The 19,160-nt window shown below is 44.4% G+C and overlaps 5 protein-coding genes across 5 annotated transcripts; 3 read left to right on the plus strand and 2 right to left on the minus strand.

Annotated features, from left to right (window-relative positions):
- Positions 1-4,393: 4,393 nt before the first annotated feature.
- On the plus strand, positions 4,394-6,954 carry I203_100194 (uncharacterized protein; the record flags this gene model as incomplete). The annotated part of the gene is made up of 3 exons (XM_019149204.1): positions 4,394-4,797; positions 4,984-5,888; positions 6,119-6,954. 3 exons carry the CDS (start codon positions 4,394-4,396, stop codon positions 6,952-6,954), a joined length of 2,145 nt encoding a protein of 714 aa, XP_019001731.1.
- An 854-nt stretch (positions 6,955-7,808) lies between these two features.
- On the minus strand, positions 7,809-9,037 carry I203_100195 (uncharacterized protein; the record flags this gene model as incomplete). Its single annotated transcript, XM_019149203.2, has 5 exons — positions 7,809-7,816; positions 7,933-8,017; positions 8,246-8,375; positions 8,478-8,542; positions 8,621-9,037. 5 exons carry the CDS (start codon positions 9,035-9,037, stop codon positions 7,809-7,811), a joined length of 705 nt encoding a protein of 234 aa, XP_019001730.2.
- A 355-nt stretch (positions 9,038-9,392) lies between these two features.
- Positions 9,393-12,889, plus strand: I203_100196 (uncharacterized protein; the record flags this gene model as incomplete). Its single annotated transcript, XM_065516584.1, has 7 exons — positions 9,393-10,049; positions 10,112-10,163; positions 10,242-11,490; positions 11,557-11,625; positions 11,681-12,506; positions 12,589-12,616; positions 12,726-12,889. 7 exons carry the CDS (start codon positions 9,393-9,395, stop codon positions 12,887-12,889), a joined length of 3,045 nt encoding a protein of 1,014 aa, XP_065373402.1.
- A 932-nt stretch (positions 12,890-13,821) lies between these two features.
- On the minus strand, positions 13,822-16,406 carry I203_100197 (uncharacterized protein; the record flags this gene model as incomplete). The annotated part of the gene is made up of 10 exons (XM_019149201.2): positions 13,822-13,846; positions 13,922-14,031; positions 14,111-14,269; positions 14,365-14,449; positions 14,523-14,567; positions 14,710-14,877; positions 14,960-15,648; positions 15,708-15,730; positions 15,795-16,100; positions 16,205-16,406. 10 exons carry the CDS (start codon positions 16,404-16,406, stop codon positions 13,822-13,824), a joined length of 1,812 nt encoding a protein of 603 aa, XP_019001728.2.
- Positions 16,407-17,223: 817 nt separating this feature from the next.
- On the plus strand, positions 17,224-18,874 carry I203_100198 (uncharacterized protein; the record flags this gene model as incomplete). The annotated part of the gene is made up of 7 exons (XM_065516585.1): positions 17,224-17,265; positions 17,337-17,412; positions 17,458-17,591; positions 17,658-17,793; positions 17,860-18,099; positions 18,212-18,475; positions 18,651-18,874. The coding sequence occupies 7 exons, from the start codon at positions 17,224-17,226 to the stop codon at positions 18,872-18,874; spliced, it is 1,116 nt and encodes a 371-aa protein (XP_065373403.1).
- Between the last annotated feature and the right edge of the window lie 286 nt (positions 18,875-19,160).

Consider the following 19,160-nt stretch of genomic DNA (forward strand, 5'->3'; position numbering starts at 1 on the left):
CTTAGCTGTGCAGAGAAGTAGCATCAAACCTTGCTGGTATCGGTGTCAAGTGCAATCGAAGCTAAACTCACCATGCTACTCCACAAAGGGGTAAGCCAGGGGCGTACTGTATTCGTTTCATCCACTTCTTCCCACATACGCACTGACCTCTTTTCCTCGGAACCCGAAAGAATGGGACATGAATAGGTCATGACATGTGACCATAGGAAAGTTCTGGGTGTAACGGTCGTTCCTTGGTTCCCGATTCCCATGATCGAATGAGCTCAGACCCAGTATTCAGACGGTTCCTAAAGCTCGACCGCGATCACCTACTGCGTATACTATCCGAGGTAAAGTAGGCGAGTGATAGTGACGAATACTATGTATAGGCCCGGATGCATTTCACAGCTATCAGCCTTCACCAGCCAGGGAAAGGAATGTCTGAGCAAAGGAAGCAATCTGTACCGTCATGTGGTTGTCCGTGTGGCGCTACTGTACTGTACATGGAATCCCTTTGCTGAATATTGATGCTGTACTGGATTAGGTAGTGATAATCGATTCAGCCTATCTATGAAAGAGGTCATGTGGGTTCAGAAGATGAATATACCAAGGTCTATCGTTTGGATGGGTTTTTTTTTTTTTCCTTTTACAGATTATCGTTGTCCTCTCCAAGTTTTAACTTGCAAACACGTCACAAAGAAAGTTTCTAGGGTTGCTGTACGGTATTCACTTTCAACTTGTGGATGGGATTTTGCGTTTCGAAACAATTACATTTTCGCTTTTAAACTTTTAGGTGAGACTGTACTGTACCGTACCCATCCTGCAGTAAACGCGATGGTCAGACCTTAACAGCCAGTGCCGTCAAGTCCTGTACGATGGATGGCGCATCATCAATAGAAAGGATGAACAACTTGCCAAAAATCGATGTGTGGAGCAATACGGTGACTGGTTCATTCGCCTGTGTGATGGTTCTCTTTTTCGAGACCATCATTGAAAAGTGAAGCGAAGGGTTATCATCAGTCAAGATAAACAGCATCCTGAGTACTTTCTTCGCAGACGGATCACGCGAAGATTGGCACGAATCAATACAGTAAAGGACTTTTTCTCTTGCATAGACGAAGATTCTACATCATCTGATTGGAGTACGTACTATGTTGCAAGGTGCTTCATGACTGTTTCGGCGCAGACTAGCACGTGGGGCAACCTCTTGCGATTTCTTGTCAGCCTTCAAGCTGCATACAGTATATCTCCGTAAGGAGATCAGCTTCTGGCTAAGCTACAGCTTAGGACCTTGAAATCTGGCTTTGATTAGGGACAGCCGTTATAGGATAGAGAGCGTAAAGTATTTGGCCAAAATCATATGCTATGATCTTTCAGTAGACATCATTATCGGTATGATACATTGACAAAGGATCTCATGAGGGATGTGTTTGTAGGTCTGACTGCAAATGGTTCACCCGGTGGCCACGAAGCAATGACGATCGATCCGTTTACTGAGCAGTATTGGATTAAACTACTTCATTTGATTGGCCAATGAACACCACGGTCGTTTTGCTGTTCTCACGTCTTGGTCGCAAGTGATCAGCAGTGATATGCATGCGTTTCCAAAATGCTTCCCATTGTAATCTTCTTGCCATGCTTGAGAGGTGTCTACCTGATTGTGCAATTGTTTACATGTACAAGTACCACACATTTTGTGTGCCACACAGCCGATTCCTACTTTACCAAAATTTCGTTTTCGGCGATCATCATTTTGGTGAGAGATAACAAACAAATGGTTTGCATTGTGCATTGTAGAGTAGCTTGAAACGTATTTATTGTGGATTACAAAATTGGATTTATACTTTCGATTGATCGTGCCTTCCAGCCGTTTTGCCAGGTACCAGTATTCCCATTCCATTAATGTCTGAAACGTACTAAGCTTGCAAGGGTCCGGGTCAAATCGTCTTTTCACTTGTTGATTTGCTTCAGTATTCATTCTTTCGTACAGTAATTGCTTTCGTAGGTGGTGTCCGTCGGCCACGGTGGCCCCCAATGCGATGAGATCTGATCATACGTCCACCGACATAGATATATTAACAAATTTATCCTTCTCAGGCTACAGTAGATGGTAGGCATTCCAGTCTCTTTGACATATATGAACAAGTAGCTCTTACTGGATGCAACTCCATATCTACTCGGAAGCAACCTGAAGCCAGCTCTTTGTTGGAATCGGATGCAAAATCAGCCGGTACAAGATCCACATTCAACACATGATCAACAAAGGCTGTTCGCTCTTCTCTCTTCCCCTTCGCTCGCCCCTTATACCGATACTTCGGTACCACACTAACCACAGTAATTCAAATCCTTATCTCTCTGACGTTTTGCCCACATCTTTCTATTTGGTTATTTGGCTGTTCGGTTTGGAAGTCTCGGTTTTGGGGTACTAAGAATCCTTTTTGATCGGATTGATCGAGGATGAAACATGCAGCAGAAAAAGGTTTTTGATGGCCCTGATCGTGTGGACTAGGCTTCCCACCTAAAAGCCAATTTTACACGTTGTATACATGTCATCTTGGCACCTGCACGTATTATCATTCCAGTCAAGTCAGCTGGGTGGGGGGTGGCTGATGAGGTGATTCATTATTAAATGATAACATGTGATCAGGTCTGGCCGGATCCCGGTTTGATATTGTAGCAAAGCTCGATGCTCGATATCCGATTCCTTCGGGTCAAGTCACAATGTGTTAATCCTTGGAACTCGCTCTGAGAGATCTGGTGTGCCCTAGGTATACTTCATGTAAAGTATAACACGTGTCCTACAGTAAAGATAGATGACCGATGAATCTAAAATAAGCAGATCGACGAATATGTCGCAATCATAATCACACCACCTTCAAAGGTCAAGGTAACAACGTGTTTCCTCATCTTTTTTCCTCCTGATTGATTTCGTCTGAGCGAACAAACAGGCGCTCGGAAGTAATCTGCAGACTAACGGACGTCATCGCCTCCTTTGGTGGTACGATGATACATGACACATTCAACATCAAACCCCCTTTGACCGTCGTTCCTTGATCGGTCATGGTGGTCGGTGCACTCACCGATAAAATGGACCGCCTCCACCACGCTTTTTAGGCAGTGAAATTCGGCGTAAAGCGCATGTGCGCAACTCCTTCGCCCTTTTCACCGTAGTGAGTAGTAGGTTCAGACAGTGCTCTTTCCCCCGTTGATTTACTGCGAAATTGGAATGGAGCTATATCTCTGATGGGGGGCTTAAAGTTTCATATGTCAAAAGAGCGTAAAATACGCCTCACCATCAAAAAACATCAAACATCAAACATCAATCAACCTTTCAACATCTAATCAATCACTTACTTCCCTTCTTCCTCCCGGTCCGAATCAGCCCTACTTGCCATGACAGCCTCAGCCTTTTGTCCCATGCTCATGCTCCATACGGCAAGATGCATGAGACGCATGAGCATGACCAAAAGACGTGGATAAAACGCAACCATCTCCTGATCGCGCTAATTGAAAGTCGGAATTGTACCGAAAAGAAAAGACTTCACTACCTATTCAACTTTTTGGCATTAACGTTCGAACTGATGTTAACCGAGTGATACCGCTATCTGGTACTGATGCGATTCCTTTGAGTTGATACTCGCTGACTAACTAGTTTGTATGATCATACTGTTTGTGCATACAGAACATCTATAAAGGGTTCGGATCTCCTTATTCTTCTTTTTTTTTCCTTTTGCTCTCGATACAACACAGACATATGTTATACACATACTCATCTATTCCTCATCTTTGTTCAACACAAACAATAAACCATATACACACCACACCCACACCAAACCACACAACAATTGTTTGTGATCGTGATCAAATTCTTTTCGGTCAATCTTCCGATTACACTATCAAGGTACTAAACTCAGAAGACATTACTTCGCCACCCCCTCCTTACTTCGGTCTACGTTCCTACCAGATAAATTCATTCGCCCGTCCTCTGGAATCCTGCCTGATCAATCTAATCTGATCACTTCTGATCAGGAATCAATCAATTGATCAACCTCTCGGTCTGATTAGAGACAATACGAAACGTTTCTGATCAGTTGATGATATAAGAACCTGGCCAAAGGAAAGAACTCAGAGTCGAATTTCATCCCATTCCCATCTTTCCCCCCATCATTCATCACTTCATACGATCGCTCCACACAATCAAGATATCGTCTTCCTTACACATATACATACATAGGATTTCTCTCTTCATATACACCGGCGGTACTTTGAAACGTGATTGTTTCATTTCAATCCATCTATCTACATCTCTTACTCACTATCTCTCCATCGCCTCCCCCTTTTCACACTGTGTGTGTTGTGTTATATATTGGACCGACTCTCGCCTACCCTCTCACACCGAAGGTAGTTGAACGCGATGTTTGCATTACCATCAACACCCACTCCAAAAATACGTCAAACAAACTGGTCTTCAGTAAGATATAACAGCACCGCTGCAGGTACCGCAACTGCTACTCCCACTCCCAACACGACCACAACGACAAACTCTCTTGTTCAACCAATCGACATTGAATTCGAGATTGATCCTCAATTAACACAACCACAAACATCTTCGCCTCCAACTTCGTCTCTTCGTCATACGGTACCATCCTCCTCGCCTTTTGTTCATCACCAAAGGATCATCTCCACCTCACCACCACCTTCGCTCGAGAGAAATCTGCACACAAGTCCAATGCAACCTCCATACCCCAACACGCCTTCACCACAATCTTACGGTCTAAGTGGTACAGTGATTGTCAACGAACCTTCGTCGATCATGCAGTGAGTTTGTGGTTTCATCTTCACTTTCTTCTTGTTCCCTGTACATCTTCATCGACTATCCATGATCTGCGATGCATCGATCAATCAGATCTACCATCATTGTGGCCATGCAATCGTGGTAAAAGAGTGACGTCGGCTGACTGTACTTCTGTTTTCCTTTTCCTTTTCCTTTTCCCGATCAAATAGGTCCCACGCTAGTGCATCCGACTGTGGTTCTCATTCTCATTCTCATTCCCAATCCGATGTCTTCATGTCTCATGCGATACCAAAGAGCTCTAAGCCTGCTCTACGCCCCTCACTGTCACACAATGGTGTCCAAAATACACCTTCACCTTCTTGGCCAAGAAGAGTCATGACTACCGGATCTTCCTTCCCACCTCCTGCACCACCTACCTACTCCTTTGATGATCGGCTAAATGGTAACAGCAACAATAACATCAGCAATGTCCGACAGCAGAGTGTACCCCTCATTGCGCCCGCTGTCAACTTCTCGGCCTCGACCTCTTCTTCATCGGCTGTTTCCGATAATAATAACACTTCCAATGGTTCTATTGTTCATGGTAGCAGTCACCACCAGAATCAGAATCAATCGACACACGAGGTTAACACGCCTTATCTGTCAAATACATCATCGAACAACTCAACTGCAAATATGAATACAAATACAAATACATCACACCCTCATCATCACCTTGCCACTCATCCTTACCCTCATCCTCATCCTCATCCACACCAAACATACTATACTCATCCTCACGAGGAACATCAACACCAACAACCACATTACCCTGATCCAATCTCATACGACGGTTATCCTTCCTCGACAACATCACCTTGGCAACAACCAATGTCATCCATCCTTCCCTCTCATCACCATCAACAACAACAGCAATCCCCTTACCATTGGGGTATGCACCATATGGCCATCCCTCAGAAGCAGGACGAACCTATCCTCGCTCCCGGTGAGCTTCCAGCTCCTAGACCGCCCATGTCATACGCTGCTCTCATCGGTGAAGCTCTACTCCTCGCTCCTCCTCCTCATCAATTGTATGTTTCTCAAATATCAGATTCCATCAAGAAGAGATATCCCTGTGAGTCTATTTGATCCTGAAATCTTATCTTACTTTACGCATTCCGGTACTTTCCTTTTTTGCCACCCACCCTATCCTCCATCATGATGGATGCCCTTATCGTCTAAACACCACACAAACTGTCCATCCTCATCATTCACACAATCATTCCATCCTTGCCGGTACTACCCTGTCCTCACCCTCTGATTCATTTGGATTTGGTGCTGACGAGATAATTCTGCTTTCGGTAGACTACCGACAAAACCCCACCAAGATCTATAACGGAGTACGACACCAGACATCGATGTGCAAAGCCTTCGTTAAGCTACCTCGACCATTCGGTGATCAATCTGGTGGTGCACGCAAGTGGGCCATTCGAGCAGGTTGCGAGACCTGGTTTGCGGGTGGTGGATACCATCCACCATCTTCTACACCTCCTTCCACCAAACCACCTAAAGTAGGTGGTAAAGCCAAGAGCACCGCACGATCCAAACATCTCATCATTGGTACTTCTGCTGAAGATAAGAAAGCTAGAGGTATGTTTGGTGGTGGATATCCTGATTCTGGATCATCAGGTGAAGGACCATCTTCAGGTCCTGCATACGATGGTTCTTCTAGACAATTAATGCCCTATTCTCAATATGTTCAACACCAAGCACCATCTGGTACGACGGGGTATGGTGCACCTGCGCCACCTCCACCTAACGGACAACATTTACCTCCAGGTTACCATTATGTTCCTATTCCCCCCGCTCACGGTCATCCACAACCAAACCAACCGGTCTATGTACCTATCTGGGGACCATACGTCCAACAACAAGGTAATCCAAACGGCAATGGTGGTTCGTATTATCAACAACAAGGTAGTGAATCGCCTGAACAAACCTCATGGGGTAGAGGAGGAGCAAATGGACTTGAAACTCAATCAAACGATGGTACACATGTCAGCTCAAGTTACGATGAAGTCAAGATGATCCCTCATTCTCAATCTCAATCTCAACAACAGATCGGTTCACCTGCTCCTTCCGTCCATTCGATCGGTAGATCCATCCATTGTTCTCAAGGTGCTTCACCTGAGACTATGTGATCCCCGATGATATATCTATATTTCATCTAGTTTATCATCTCCGATCTTGTACCAAAGAAATCGAAATCAAGTTCAACGAAATCAACGATACCGATACACGACGATAATTAATGATAATTCACCTCTTCGTTTTCTGTATATTTGTGAATAAATCTGATCGTGTTGCGATAACATCGTTGTATATTGTTATATCTTTCGATATTGATATTTCATCTTGTCTTTCTTGGGAGTGTTTCTTTTTTTCTCTTTCTTTCGTCTTCTCTAATAGTCGAAACCGATTATCGATTCAATTGAATTGATCTCTCCAAACGCTAGCTCTCTGGTAGATGACTAGACTTGTCAGGTGTTCGATTACAGTTGGTTGGGAGGAGAGATTCATGTCTGAGTATTTTGACCATCTATAAATGTTATATCTTCTTCTTGAGTAATACAGTATTGAATTTTCCTCTTCCTCTTTCTTTTGCTTCTGATCTGGATTTTCTCGCGTGGTCCTCAATCTGTTCGATGATATTTGAATGATATGGATATGGTTATGGATATGGATATGGATATGGATATGATATGTATCAAGAATGATATGTTTTGAAAACCAACCATTCGTATTTCAATTTGCATGAGAGCATTGATAGCAAATGAATATGGGTGATAGTCGAGTGATATGAGTGCTTAGTGCGTATACCGTTAGTGCGTCAAGTTCACTTGTCTTTCCTTGATTGTACGTTATGAAGATACCTCCGAGTTGTAATTATAATCATGAGAATGGAGCAGATAGCAATGATGTAGGAGTACATGTATACATGATGGTACATTGCCTCATTCAGGCTGAAGGCTTAGGGTCTATGTGATTGATGAACTTATAAATCTGCAATAGGTTAATGAACCGACAATGTTATAGTCAGTATTCCCCTTTCATCTGATAACTGATATAACAAAAGGATTGAAGAATGAGAAAGAGAAAGGGGAGGGAGGAAGACTCACAATAATCTGGTTTCTTTACGTTGACACCGTGCTCGGACAAAGCCAAACTTAGATCGTCCATTGTTAATACTACGCGATTACGATCCTGCGTTGACGACAGATAGACCAGGAATTGATCAGCTGAACGTTATTTCTCGATGTGATTTGTATTTTTGAGACATCGAAATCGAAAGCACAAAAGTAAGAAGAGAAAGGAGTGTGGAATCGATGGTGTAAGATTCACCGGAACCCATTGCCGAATTACAGTTTATTCCAATATTTTTACAATCCCACATCCCAGTTTTCTGCACGGAATTGACGAGCAACAACTTACCACACCACCCGTATTCGGTCTACCTCTCCCACCTGCATTCGTACCGTTGACACGTAATTTGGCAAATTGATATGCGTCTCTCGATAAGTCGGAAATGAATTTCTGTGCTGATAATGACAATAGACGTTTTCTATCATTGACAAATTAAGCTCAAGTCAGCTATTTGCTTTTTAAACCACGAATGGATGGAAGAAAGGTCCAGCGGATGATCGATGAAAGAATTCGATCTCACAATCTAGGATCTGAACATTCGAATCCTGATCTCTGTAAGTAATATTCCGTGACTTCTTCAGGTATCTACGGACCCCCCAAGAGTAATCAGCTTGTTTTCAATACATGAAGTTGTCCAACAAATGTGTATGGTACATGACATACCAGAGGTTTGTACCCATCTAACATCTTCAAGAAATCTACCAAACTTCTATCTCTCCTTTCTAATTCTTCTGCACGTCTGGCAGCGAACAGTTCAGTCAAATCAGGCCGAGTATCTTCCTCTTCCACTCCGTTTGCGTTTGGTTCATCCATCGTACCGTTCGCTTTCGACTGATCTACAGTGGTATCTGCTTCTGTAGTTTCTCCGTTTGTCATGACTACATCTTCTGATTGACTCGGACCATTGTTTCGAGGGGAAGATGGTCCTGCTTCCGCATTAATACTTGCAGTTGAGGTTGTGCCGTTTTGAGTGGGTTGAGAGTTAGGGTTGGCAAGCTGAGATTGCGACTGTGCTTGGGGCTGAACTTCAGCTGAAGTGATTTGCGAGGGCGATGAGCCTGCGATGGTTGGGTCTGACATTCTTGATGCTTATATGTGATTGAGTGGACTAATACAATGTACGGATCGAGTATTTGTTTTTGCTTGGTGACTTGGTGAGAGGGGAGTGCAGCTGTCCTTGGTTGAACGATGGGTGCACCGTGGGAGAGTGAGTCTGGGTGGTGAGGTGGGTGTGTGCGTCATCTTCCACCCATAGTCCACAGTCCAAGTGAGTGCCAAGTTGCAAGTCCAACATTCGAATTCATTCACGATTAAACCTTGGTAGGAGCAGCCTTACAAATCTTATTCCTCCTATAACACACTCATAAACACGCATCGTTTCGATGCCTTGTTCATTTCTATCACATCGCATCTCTTGACATCATCGACTCGCACCATGTCAGACAATAGACCCTCGACATCGCCACCAGTCGATCAAGATCCATCTGCAGCTACACCGACAATAGGTGGTGGAGGGGGTCAAGGCGTATTCCCCACCACGACTGGTACAGCGTCTTCTTCAGGTTCTTCAACACCTATCAACTATGACGATACGACCTTGAGATCACCTTCACCGAGGAAACCTTCAACTATCAACTTCTTAGGATTGGGTGTACCATCTCAAACTTCCTCGGGCAGTGCAGGATCATCAGCAAGTCCTGCGCCAGCACCTACACCTTCTTTAACAGTTACAACATACCCACATTTGGCACATTACATTTTCGGCTTATTACAAAATGTCAATATATCACCTACGAAACCCACCACTTCCTCATCGACTGGTCAACACCCTTTGAGCGTTTCTTCATCTGGTGAATCAGATGAGGATGATTCACCCTCACCACCGCTTACGACCTCCACACCATCTGCCGATGGTATCAACCCTACATTACAGACCCCCAAGAAGCAGACGAACTCAAGATCGGAGACGGCCCGAGGGATATCAGGTGCAGAAAGGGATAGTCTGGTGAAGAAGATAGTCGAGTTACTAGATAACGAGGAAGAAGAGAAGGTCAAGGATGTATTGAAGCCATTCATGGGCGATCTGGCCAAAGTGAGCTAAGCTTCCAGTATATTCATTGGTATCAACCATAGCTGATAATCGTGCTGTATCAGGATGAGGTACTTATGGATCAAGTCTGCTTAGACTGCATGCATAGGAGGAAGGGTAAGTGGACTTGCCCTCACGTACAGACCTATATCATTCATCATCATTCTTCTCGCTGACATGTCGATCCCACTGCAGACGACGTCGAACAGGTTCCCTACGCACCTCATTTCACTCCCTCTCGTGCCAGAGGGTCACCTAATCCCGCCGTCGCGCATCCCTTACGGCCGTTCACACCCACTAGAGTACCCTCTTTCCGTAATCGAACTCCTCTGGGTCGACCTCACTCTCCCTCACCCGCCCTCGCTCAGCCTGCTCCTCCTACTGTACCGTCTAACCCAGCTGCACCAGCGTCATCATCAGGGCACAGCGCCTCTTCTGGCTCACCAGTCATCTCACCTCGGATGCTCAATGCCAAAGCGGCTACTTTCAGTCCTACAGCTCGAGTCGCCTCCGCTGGATCAAGTACAGGTGGCGCAGGTTCCGCTTCCACTCCATTCTTACCTTCTGATCCATGGAAAGATATCGCTTCCGACAACCCACCCAGATCGGCTTCGCCGTTTGGTGCGATAGGTCCGACCAGTATGTCAAGAACCAACTCAAGTATAGCCATCGCTGCACCGTTATTTAGCGATCGATCTTCGCCGTTCCACTCACCTATGGGTACACCTAACCGAACAACCATCAAAATGCCTGACGTATTCAACTCGCCTTCAGGAGCCAATACACCTACATTCAGCCGAACTTCTTCTTATAAAGGTGTTATACCTGATGATGACGACGATGATGAATTCTCTCCTTTCGGTAAAGGTTTACCTAAGCTACATCATCAAGATCCCTCATCGTATCTGAACACCGAAGCCAAACCGTTCTTACCGTTTGGATCGTCCTCAGGGTTGAACACGGCTTACTCGAATGATGGATATTCTGAATCTTCCTTTGATTCTTCGATGGGACAACAGGGCGAAATGACCGACGAAGAATTCGCTGGATCAGGTATGACACCCTTAGATGTACTTTGCTCAGTGTTCACCTCGGTACCAAGATCAGATTTGGAAGATGCGTTACATCGTTCAGGATATGATTTCGAATCTGCCATGGGATATTTGGTATCTCAACATACTCACCATCCGCGATCTGGCGCATCGACTCCTCAGAGAGTATCATCTCCCCGACCGTTACTTGGTGTAGGGAATAGAGGTGGAGTAGGTAGTGTGATGGGACATCATGCTCCCGAAAGAGGATATTTCCAACAAGGTGGTCGATCGTTCAGAGGCGATATGTCGCCTGGTTTCGTTGGTGGAACGAGAAGTCCTGGTGGGAACGCTGGCAAGATGTGTAGGTATTTCTTGGCTGGAGAATGCAGGAGATCAGATTGTAGATTTAGGTGAGCCATCTCAATCACTAACTCAAATCGCGGAGAATGATTACTGATGAATGTGGAACCAAATAGCCATGATATCGATAGAGCATTGTGCAGATTTTGGCTACGGGGCCACTGTGCAAAAGGACCGAATTGCGAGTAAGTCAGCTAATAACTGCCGAGTTTCCTGAACATAGCTGATTGTCGTTCATAGGTTCTTACATCAATTGCCAAACAATCTCGATCCCAATGCACTGTCGTCCGCAATGTCCCATGTCGAAATATCTTCCGATGGATATGCTCAACAATCATCATATACTCCCGCCGACGAGTTCCCCGATTTGCTATCAGCTAGAATAGGCAGGGGAGCTCGATTCGACCCCTCTCGAAATCGATTTGCCAACGCCGTCAAGAGAGCTGCACCAGGTCCTGCTCCGACTTTCCAAGTTTCCGGGATGCGCCAATCCCCTTTACTTGCTCATGGCCAAGTATCCTCACCGAACATCTCTCCTTCACTAGTAGTGGCTCTACCCAAACCATCATCACGTATCAAATTGCGTCCACCAGCTTTATTACCTACCCTAAAGACCGGATCGGCAACGAACGAGCAGTACATGTCCACTCGATCTACCGCCATTAGACTAGGTCACGCACGTAATGCCTGTCTTGCTCGAGCTGCTGATGCCTTCCGCCGAGGGGATGGAGCGGCGGCTAAGCGATTCTCAAGAGAGGGTAAAGCGTTGAATCAACGTATGTTGAATGAGAGTTCGGAGGCTGCTCAGGTTTTGGTGAGAGAAAGGAGGATGGAAGCTCAGCTGGCCATCAGAGAACGAGATCCCTTGTGGTCTGATGATCCGTCGGATAGATCTGAGAGAGGGAAAGAATGTGCCGGAGGATTGGGAGTGATCATGGGTACTGCACCGCGATCTGTGCTTGGGGGAGAACTCCTAAGTTCGGCAGAGAGAGTCGAGGCGCTGTTAGACCTACATACATTACATGGTGGTGAAGGGCAGGAAATCACTGGACAATTTTTAGCTGAGGTGAGTGAATGTTCTTCTAGAAGTACCCAAAAGGACGGGAAGGGTAGCGCGATTTGATGCTGACATAATTTGTGGACGATAGCTTGAAAGAGAGAATTTCAGAGGACTTGGTGAGTATATATTCAGTCGTCGTTCACTCGTCATGCTCGATACAATCTTCATCGTCATCACCAATTTTCTTGATAATACGTTACTGATCTACGCTTCCCTTATTCACAGCATACATAGTAATTGGCGAGGAGAAACACGTGGGGTCTCAAGATCCTTTGAGGGGAGCATCGAAAGTAAGATTGGGTACTAGTATAAAGCAAGTTCTGGGAGAATGGGGTTATGCGTGGAATGAGAATGCAGGGGTGATCTGTGTGGATCCTTGTAGGTTTTAGAAGGAGATTCGATCAAACGGATAATCGCAAAAAGGAACGAATGAAATGCAAAATAAGATTCTCAGAACAATCGGATGTTCCACACTGGTAAACCTCCCATATACCAGCTTAAACTTATATACACCTCAACATTCAAGGAATGATAGATCAAGAGGGAAGATGATTGATTGATAGTACTTTATGTTGTTGTCAAAGTTAGCAAGATACAAGAAAATGCCAATCTCAAGAAGAAAAGAAGAACGGATTTTCAAGGTCGAAGCAGAAAACGGGAATTGGAAAATTGGGATTAAGGTGGAAAGAACGTGTCAAAGATGGAGGGATGTTATGATAAAGAGCTAAAGATAAACAGAAGAACAGAATGATAAGAAAGAAGTAAACATAAATAACGACTCTGATCATAAAGAAAAACTTCCACATAGACATGTATTCAATTGAAAAAGCAGGTTGATCTCTGTTGGGATGCTGGAATGAATTGTACAGAAGGTTTAGATGTATATGAATGAGTAAATTGATCAGCATGCGACGATAACGTATAAGCACATCATTGTATTGTACATCTACAATATAATGGCTGAAATGTAATATCCTGGTCGTCTCAGTCCTACGGTATGATTTAAGGATTCGTCGAAGTATCTTACTACAAGCCATGTGGATCACTGACTTTGACGCTCGACGTCAAGGGAGTAATCTCATGTATTTCTACTGATCCATTCTCAAGAATTATACCCGTACTATTTGCAAATTACATAATCGGAAAAGTTTAAGAGTCGTGCATTTCGTTTATTCCATTCTTTCGTTAATTTAATGGATATATTATGGTTTATTCTTTATTCAAGAAATTCTATCTATTCTTTCATTTCCAATCTGCTCCGTTCCCTCTCATTCAGTGTATCGTGTATCTCGATTGATCATCACTGATACTGAAACTGAAACTAGTAGATCAAATAACATATCGCTCTGTTATCATGACAACAATGTGATGTTAGCAAAAATTAACAGAACAACTCGATCATACTTAAGTTTTGAACTCACAACAACGGGAAACCACTCATCAACCCTGCCCAAAAGACTATATTCCCGACGGTCTTGTTTCGCTTCACTATTGGTAATCTACCAAGTGCGATCATAGGTAATTGGGCCATCTAAATAACAATGTCGAGAGAGAGAGAGATCCATCAGTAAAAGTATGCAATTTGTCTTTCATGTCATACCAAGACTCACCTGCATCAAGAATAAATAAGGTCTGATTTTCTTCGTGACCACCGCCATAACCAACTCATGACATAATGCAGAAAGCAAGAAAGTGACGAATGCTGCGCTGGTCCGGGATAGTTGGAGGCCTGTCATAGTCGAAGCGTAAACGTGTCTTAGAAGGAAAGTCTGGTCATATGATACCATCAGCATCGATATATATCGCATGACCACATGCTAATCGCAAAGTCTGTCTCTACATACACGAAGACGCAATGACTCACATGCACAGGTTTATTCCATTTCCTACTGAACTGATCCCACGACGTCGAATTCCACCAATCCTGATAAAACTCCCTATCCGCGAAGCTATGAATGAAGCTTTGTCAGCTAGCTGATCCCCAATCCTTCGGTAAAGCAGCTAGAGGAGATGATAGCTCACTAAGACAATTCCGCAAAGCCTGTACAGACACATTCGAATATAATGCTACCAATCATATTGTCAGCTGGTACGTAAACAGGTATGGTATATCCCGTGTCAGGCAGCTTACTAGAAGATCCTATCAGAGCGAAACATGATATTAGCTGTTTCCTCGTTGACCGACTTAAACCAGCTATAGATGACTCACAAGAGATAGTTGACCATCATGGGCAAAGCCAGATTGATGAACGATCTAATCAGAGGATCTCCAGGTTTAGGTATAACAGGTAGGATGTAATGCTCAGTAATAGTATATATCAACGAGAACGTTCCGAGGGTAGCCACTACTTTCTCGAGCACAACCAGGGGTCTCATCCTACAGATGTGTGTTCGTGATCAGCATGGATACATCAAGCAGCAATAATAGCTCCACGTTATGATTGATGTCCGATACTCACGTTTTGGTTCTGGGATATTCCAACTGATAAACCAACGTAGGGAAAAACATGAAATCTAAGAAATGTCTGTACGTGACATTTTGAGGCCATTTCAATCCTTTTGCACCATTCGATACCAGCTCTTCCTGCATGGCATCTATATTCCTCGCTAAAAGTGCGACTTGTTCGTTGGACGACCAAGCCAGTAGACTAGGCGGGGAAGGTTCATGAGGTAATGTAGAATGTGACGGTTCAAGTGAAGTACCTAATGGTAAGTTCGGTCGAGGGGGAGGTAAGGCATCGGTAGCTTGATTCTTCTTTTTCGGTTTTGAGATTTTACGTTGTCTTATCTCTGCTGATGGTCCTAATCCCGACCCCTCTGGAGTACCTTCTTTACTTGCGTCTGTGAATCCACCAACGTGTCTTCTCAGCGCTGCGGAGGGATCTTCGTACCCTGTCGTACCGCTTGATGGTGCTGAAGCACTGAAACTTGATCTGCTTGATAAAGCTGGAGTACCAGGAGCAGGAGTACCGACTGGGGTTGGACCTTCCAAAGCCTCCAAATGAGCTTTACGCTCAGCAGCTTCCAAGAGAAGTTGTTCTCTACCTCCTGGAGCGTTTTTGACAGCTTCTTCCAGTTGTTTCTTCTCTTCTTGCAATTGGAAGTAGACAGTGGCGAGCATACCGTTGTGTGACATGTAGGAGTGCATCTGAGACGATATTAGTCAGCTTGATTTTTAGTCTCTTTGGGATCGGCAGCGCAGCTCACCTTCATCATTGATGACATTGAGTCTGCGCGATACGTCTGGGTCAGCTATGCTTTGTAGGATACTGCGACAGTTTTGTATACACTCACGTAACACTAAGAAGCCCGATTGTACCCAGTACCATTGTCTGTGCCAGCCCCACCATACTGCTGTTCCAAGATAGATAGTTTGGAAGGTATGTTGAATGATCACACCGGTCCAGTGATATTTGTACCATCTATTTTGTAACCCTTTCACGAACGGGACGCAGACGAACATCGTTAAAACCATGATGATGTCTGAGATGGCTAGGACTAGAGCATCTCCAGTGATGAGTCGTCCGAAAGTCCACGAGAGGGGCGTACGGTTCTCTTCCCATGATTGCATGGAAGTGCGGAGGAAGAGGAGAGCGAGGCCTAAGCAGGGAAGAGTCACAGTGCTCAGTGCACGAAATTAACGAAAGCAAAAGAATAGGGGTCTGGGACCAACAAAGACATTCAGAACGAATTTATTAACTTACCAATCCAAAACAGGACGAAGAACCCTCTGAATTCATCTGTTTGGGACCTTTCGTTGGTCCTATCTAAACTCGACACTCTAGGCGTAAAGCTCAGAACAGCTTTCAGTTGAGCATTCGAGCTTGACCTATAGGGCCGTACGTGTATGACTCCACCGGGAGTATTGATAACATTATCTTTGGTCTTTGAGAGTGTCGTGGTCATTTCTATAGGTGTATCTTCAGGTATGGGTGGGGTGGAGGATGAGATGGGTGGAGTCTCTGGTCCACGAGATGAGGAGCTGCGATATACATGTATATACGGTCAATGATGACAAACCACAAGAAAGAGAAGAAGGTTATATAATACGAAGGTGATGTGACATTGACATACCGTGTGGATACCATGACGAATGAGGAACTGCGTATCCTAGATATCGAATAGGATAACCCAAAGGATGATTTGGCGCAACTATGTAGGTCTCAGATGCGATGATCCGCTGGATGTACCAATGATGTTCGGCGCCCTCTAGCACGGCCAAGCCAAGACTACTACTGTATCTACTGATGATGCTAAAATCAGAGGAAAGGAGTTGATGACGAAATCGGTCACCGAAAGATACCAGAAGGTGTTTTACTTTTCTGCGACTTTGTCGACGTTGTTCGCTGCGAGTGGCAAGATATGCGTTTTGGTTCTCTATGCTCTTTGGTCTAAATTCTATTCTATTGTTTACCTGTGTATGATATAGCCGAGACAGCGACTGATCTATTCAACAAAGAGTGAAGGCACATGCTCTTGTAACAAGAAACCCAGAAGATCACCAGGAGTATGTACTGTGCAATAAGCATCTACACGTAAGCATATATGTATATGTATTCCAGAGTAACGTCATACATAACCAGACTCATAGCTTGGCAGACGGAGATATGCTCAATCTCCATGTTCCCACCGGATATGTTCAAGGACGTGTAGTGTAAACAAACATTTTACCATGTCTCGCGATTGCTTTTACTTTCATCTTGCTTTGTAGTTCCAGTGCGACATGGCATCTACGAGCACAAGCACAGCGAAGAGTACCAAGAGGGTCAGCGCTCTCTTCAAGGCAGCATGTAAACAGAGGCACTTTGGCTGATCTCGTCCCTACTCCTTATACAGGTAGGCAAGGAGAATGCACCTCCTTCTCGCTCAACGAAGAACATCGACGTAGAGGAAAATGGAGACGATATAGGAGGTGAGCTAAATGGTATTAGTGACGATGGATACACCAGTCATATAGGTGTTTCGGAGGAAGATGACCGTCCGAGAAAATCGAAACCGGTAGCCAAACCTCAGACACCAAAGCCGTTACAATCTATAAACGGGGACGAAGACGATATCAAAGAGCAAGAGCTGAAGAGGAAGTTGGCCATGGTGCGTCGTCTCAGCTCGATCATGCTCGTATTTGCAATAGCTGATTCCTCGACCCTGAGTGTGTAGGTAACAGCAGAGAGAGATCGATTTCGTACACAACGAGACACCTATTCGTCCCAATTTGAAGAATTGACCAAATCACGCACAGAGGGTGAAGGGTTGTTTGAGAAATATAAGCAGAAAGCAGATTTACAAGCCAAAGGTCAGCTACCTCTTAGCTTTTCTTAGATAGGTAGATCTAAGCTGATCCTAGGGTGGTCATGTTCAGCTCAAAATGATATCATAGCTACCCAAACGGCCTTGACCGAGAAATTACAAGCTAAAGTGAGAGCGCTCGAAAAGGCTTTGTCATCCTCAACATCTACCGTTTCAGATAAGGATAAGGATTTGTCAATTGCGGGTGGACCATTCGATTCTGGTTCTGGGAAATCGGATTTGAAGGATATGAAAGCTTTGAAAGATGAATTGATAAAGGTGAAGAATGATAATAAATCCAAGGAAACCGAGAGTACGTGTCCTCCTTTTCTCCATCACCTTAGAGGCAGTGACAGCCACAGGCACATCTTCTGTATCAACATATCTTCCTCGTCAGCTCGATACTGACCATTCTTCAATCACAGTACTAGAACTTCAAAAGCAGATTCAAGCCGAAGTGACCTATTCGAAATCCCTAATCGAGAAACAGCAACTAAATTCATCTACCAACAAACACCCTTCGTCTAGCGCTGCTGCCAATGCTTCAGCAGAGGAAGCTGCCAAGGATGCAGCCAGTTTGGCGTTATACGAAGATCTGACGCTGTTGAATATTGCCAATGTTAAGATTAGACCTGCTAGGATAGGGAAAGAGGAAATATTCAATTGTCTGGTGTGCGTGGATGGAAAGAGTAAGTGAATGTACTGAATGTACCTTTCCCTTTGTTCCGATTAAGTCTTGATAGAAGAACCGACCTGTACGAGCCGAACAATCAATTTTATAATGCCTACTTTATCTTTTTCTCATTGATAGCAATAATCTCTTCGTTCCTGTTCACTAATATGACCCAACCTCAAAATTGACAGGTCTAAATTTTAAACTCCGATGTTACCTCGAACTCGACAAATCCAACCCATCTCAACCGAAATACAACAAATCAGTCCATTATCAACCTGAGTTGCTCCAACATGAATCTGAAGAATTCATCAAACAGTTGGATTACTTTGCCAATGAATTTGTCGTACCGAGAGATCAGCTGGGTGGGTTCTTCATGGAGATGAGGGCGAAAGTCAGTGGCGAGGAGGAGTAATCGGTTTCATGGCGATGTTTCCAACGTCGGATAGACGGATCAGGTATCAGTCAAGTGGAGCTCGATTCCAGGTTGTTTTCATGTCTGGGACACAGCGGTTGTGGTGTTATTTTTGTTATGGACAGCTTTTGGGTTTCCCTTGGGTATCTGTCTTGTCGTGTATTTAATCGTAAAGCGATGGACATCGTATCATATATCATGATATACTCTTTATTCAGGATAGATATGATTACATTGAATGTTCTAACTCCCTTCCCATCTCGAATTATTCTTGTGTATACACCTA

Source organism: Kwoniella mangroviensis (genome assembly GCF_000507465.2).
Source record: "Kwoniella mangroviensis CBS 8507 chromosome 1 map unlocalized Ctg01, whole genome shotgun sequence".
Lineage (NCBI taxonomy): Eukaryota > Fungi > Basidiomycota > Tremellomycetes > Tremellales > Cryptococcaceae > Kwoniella > Kwoniella mangrovensis.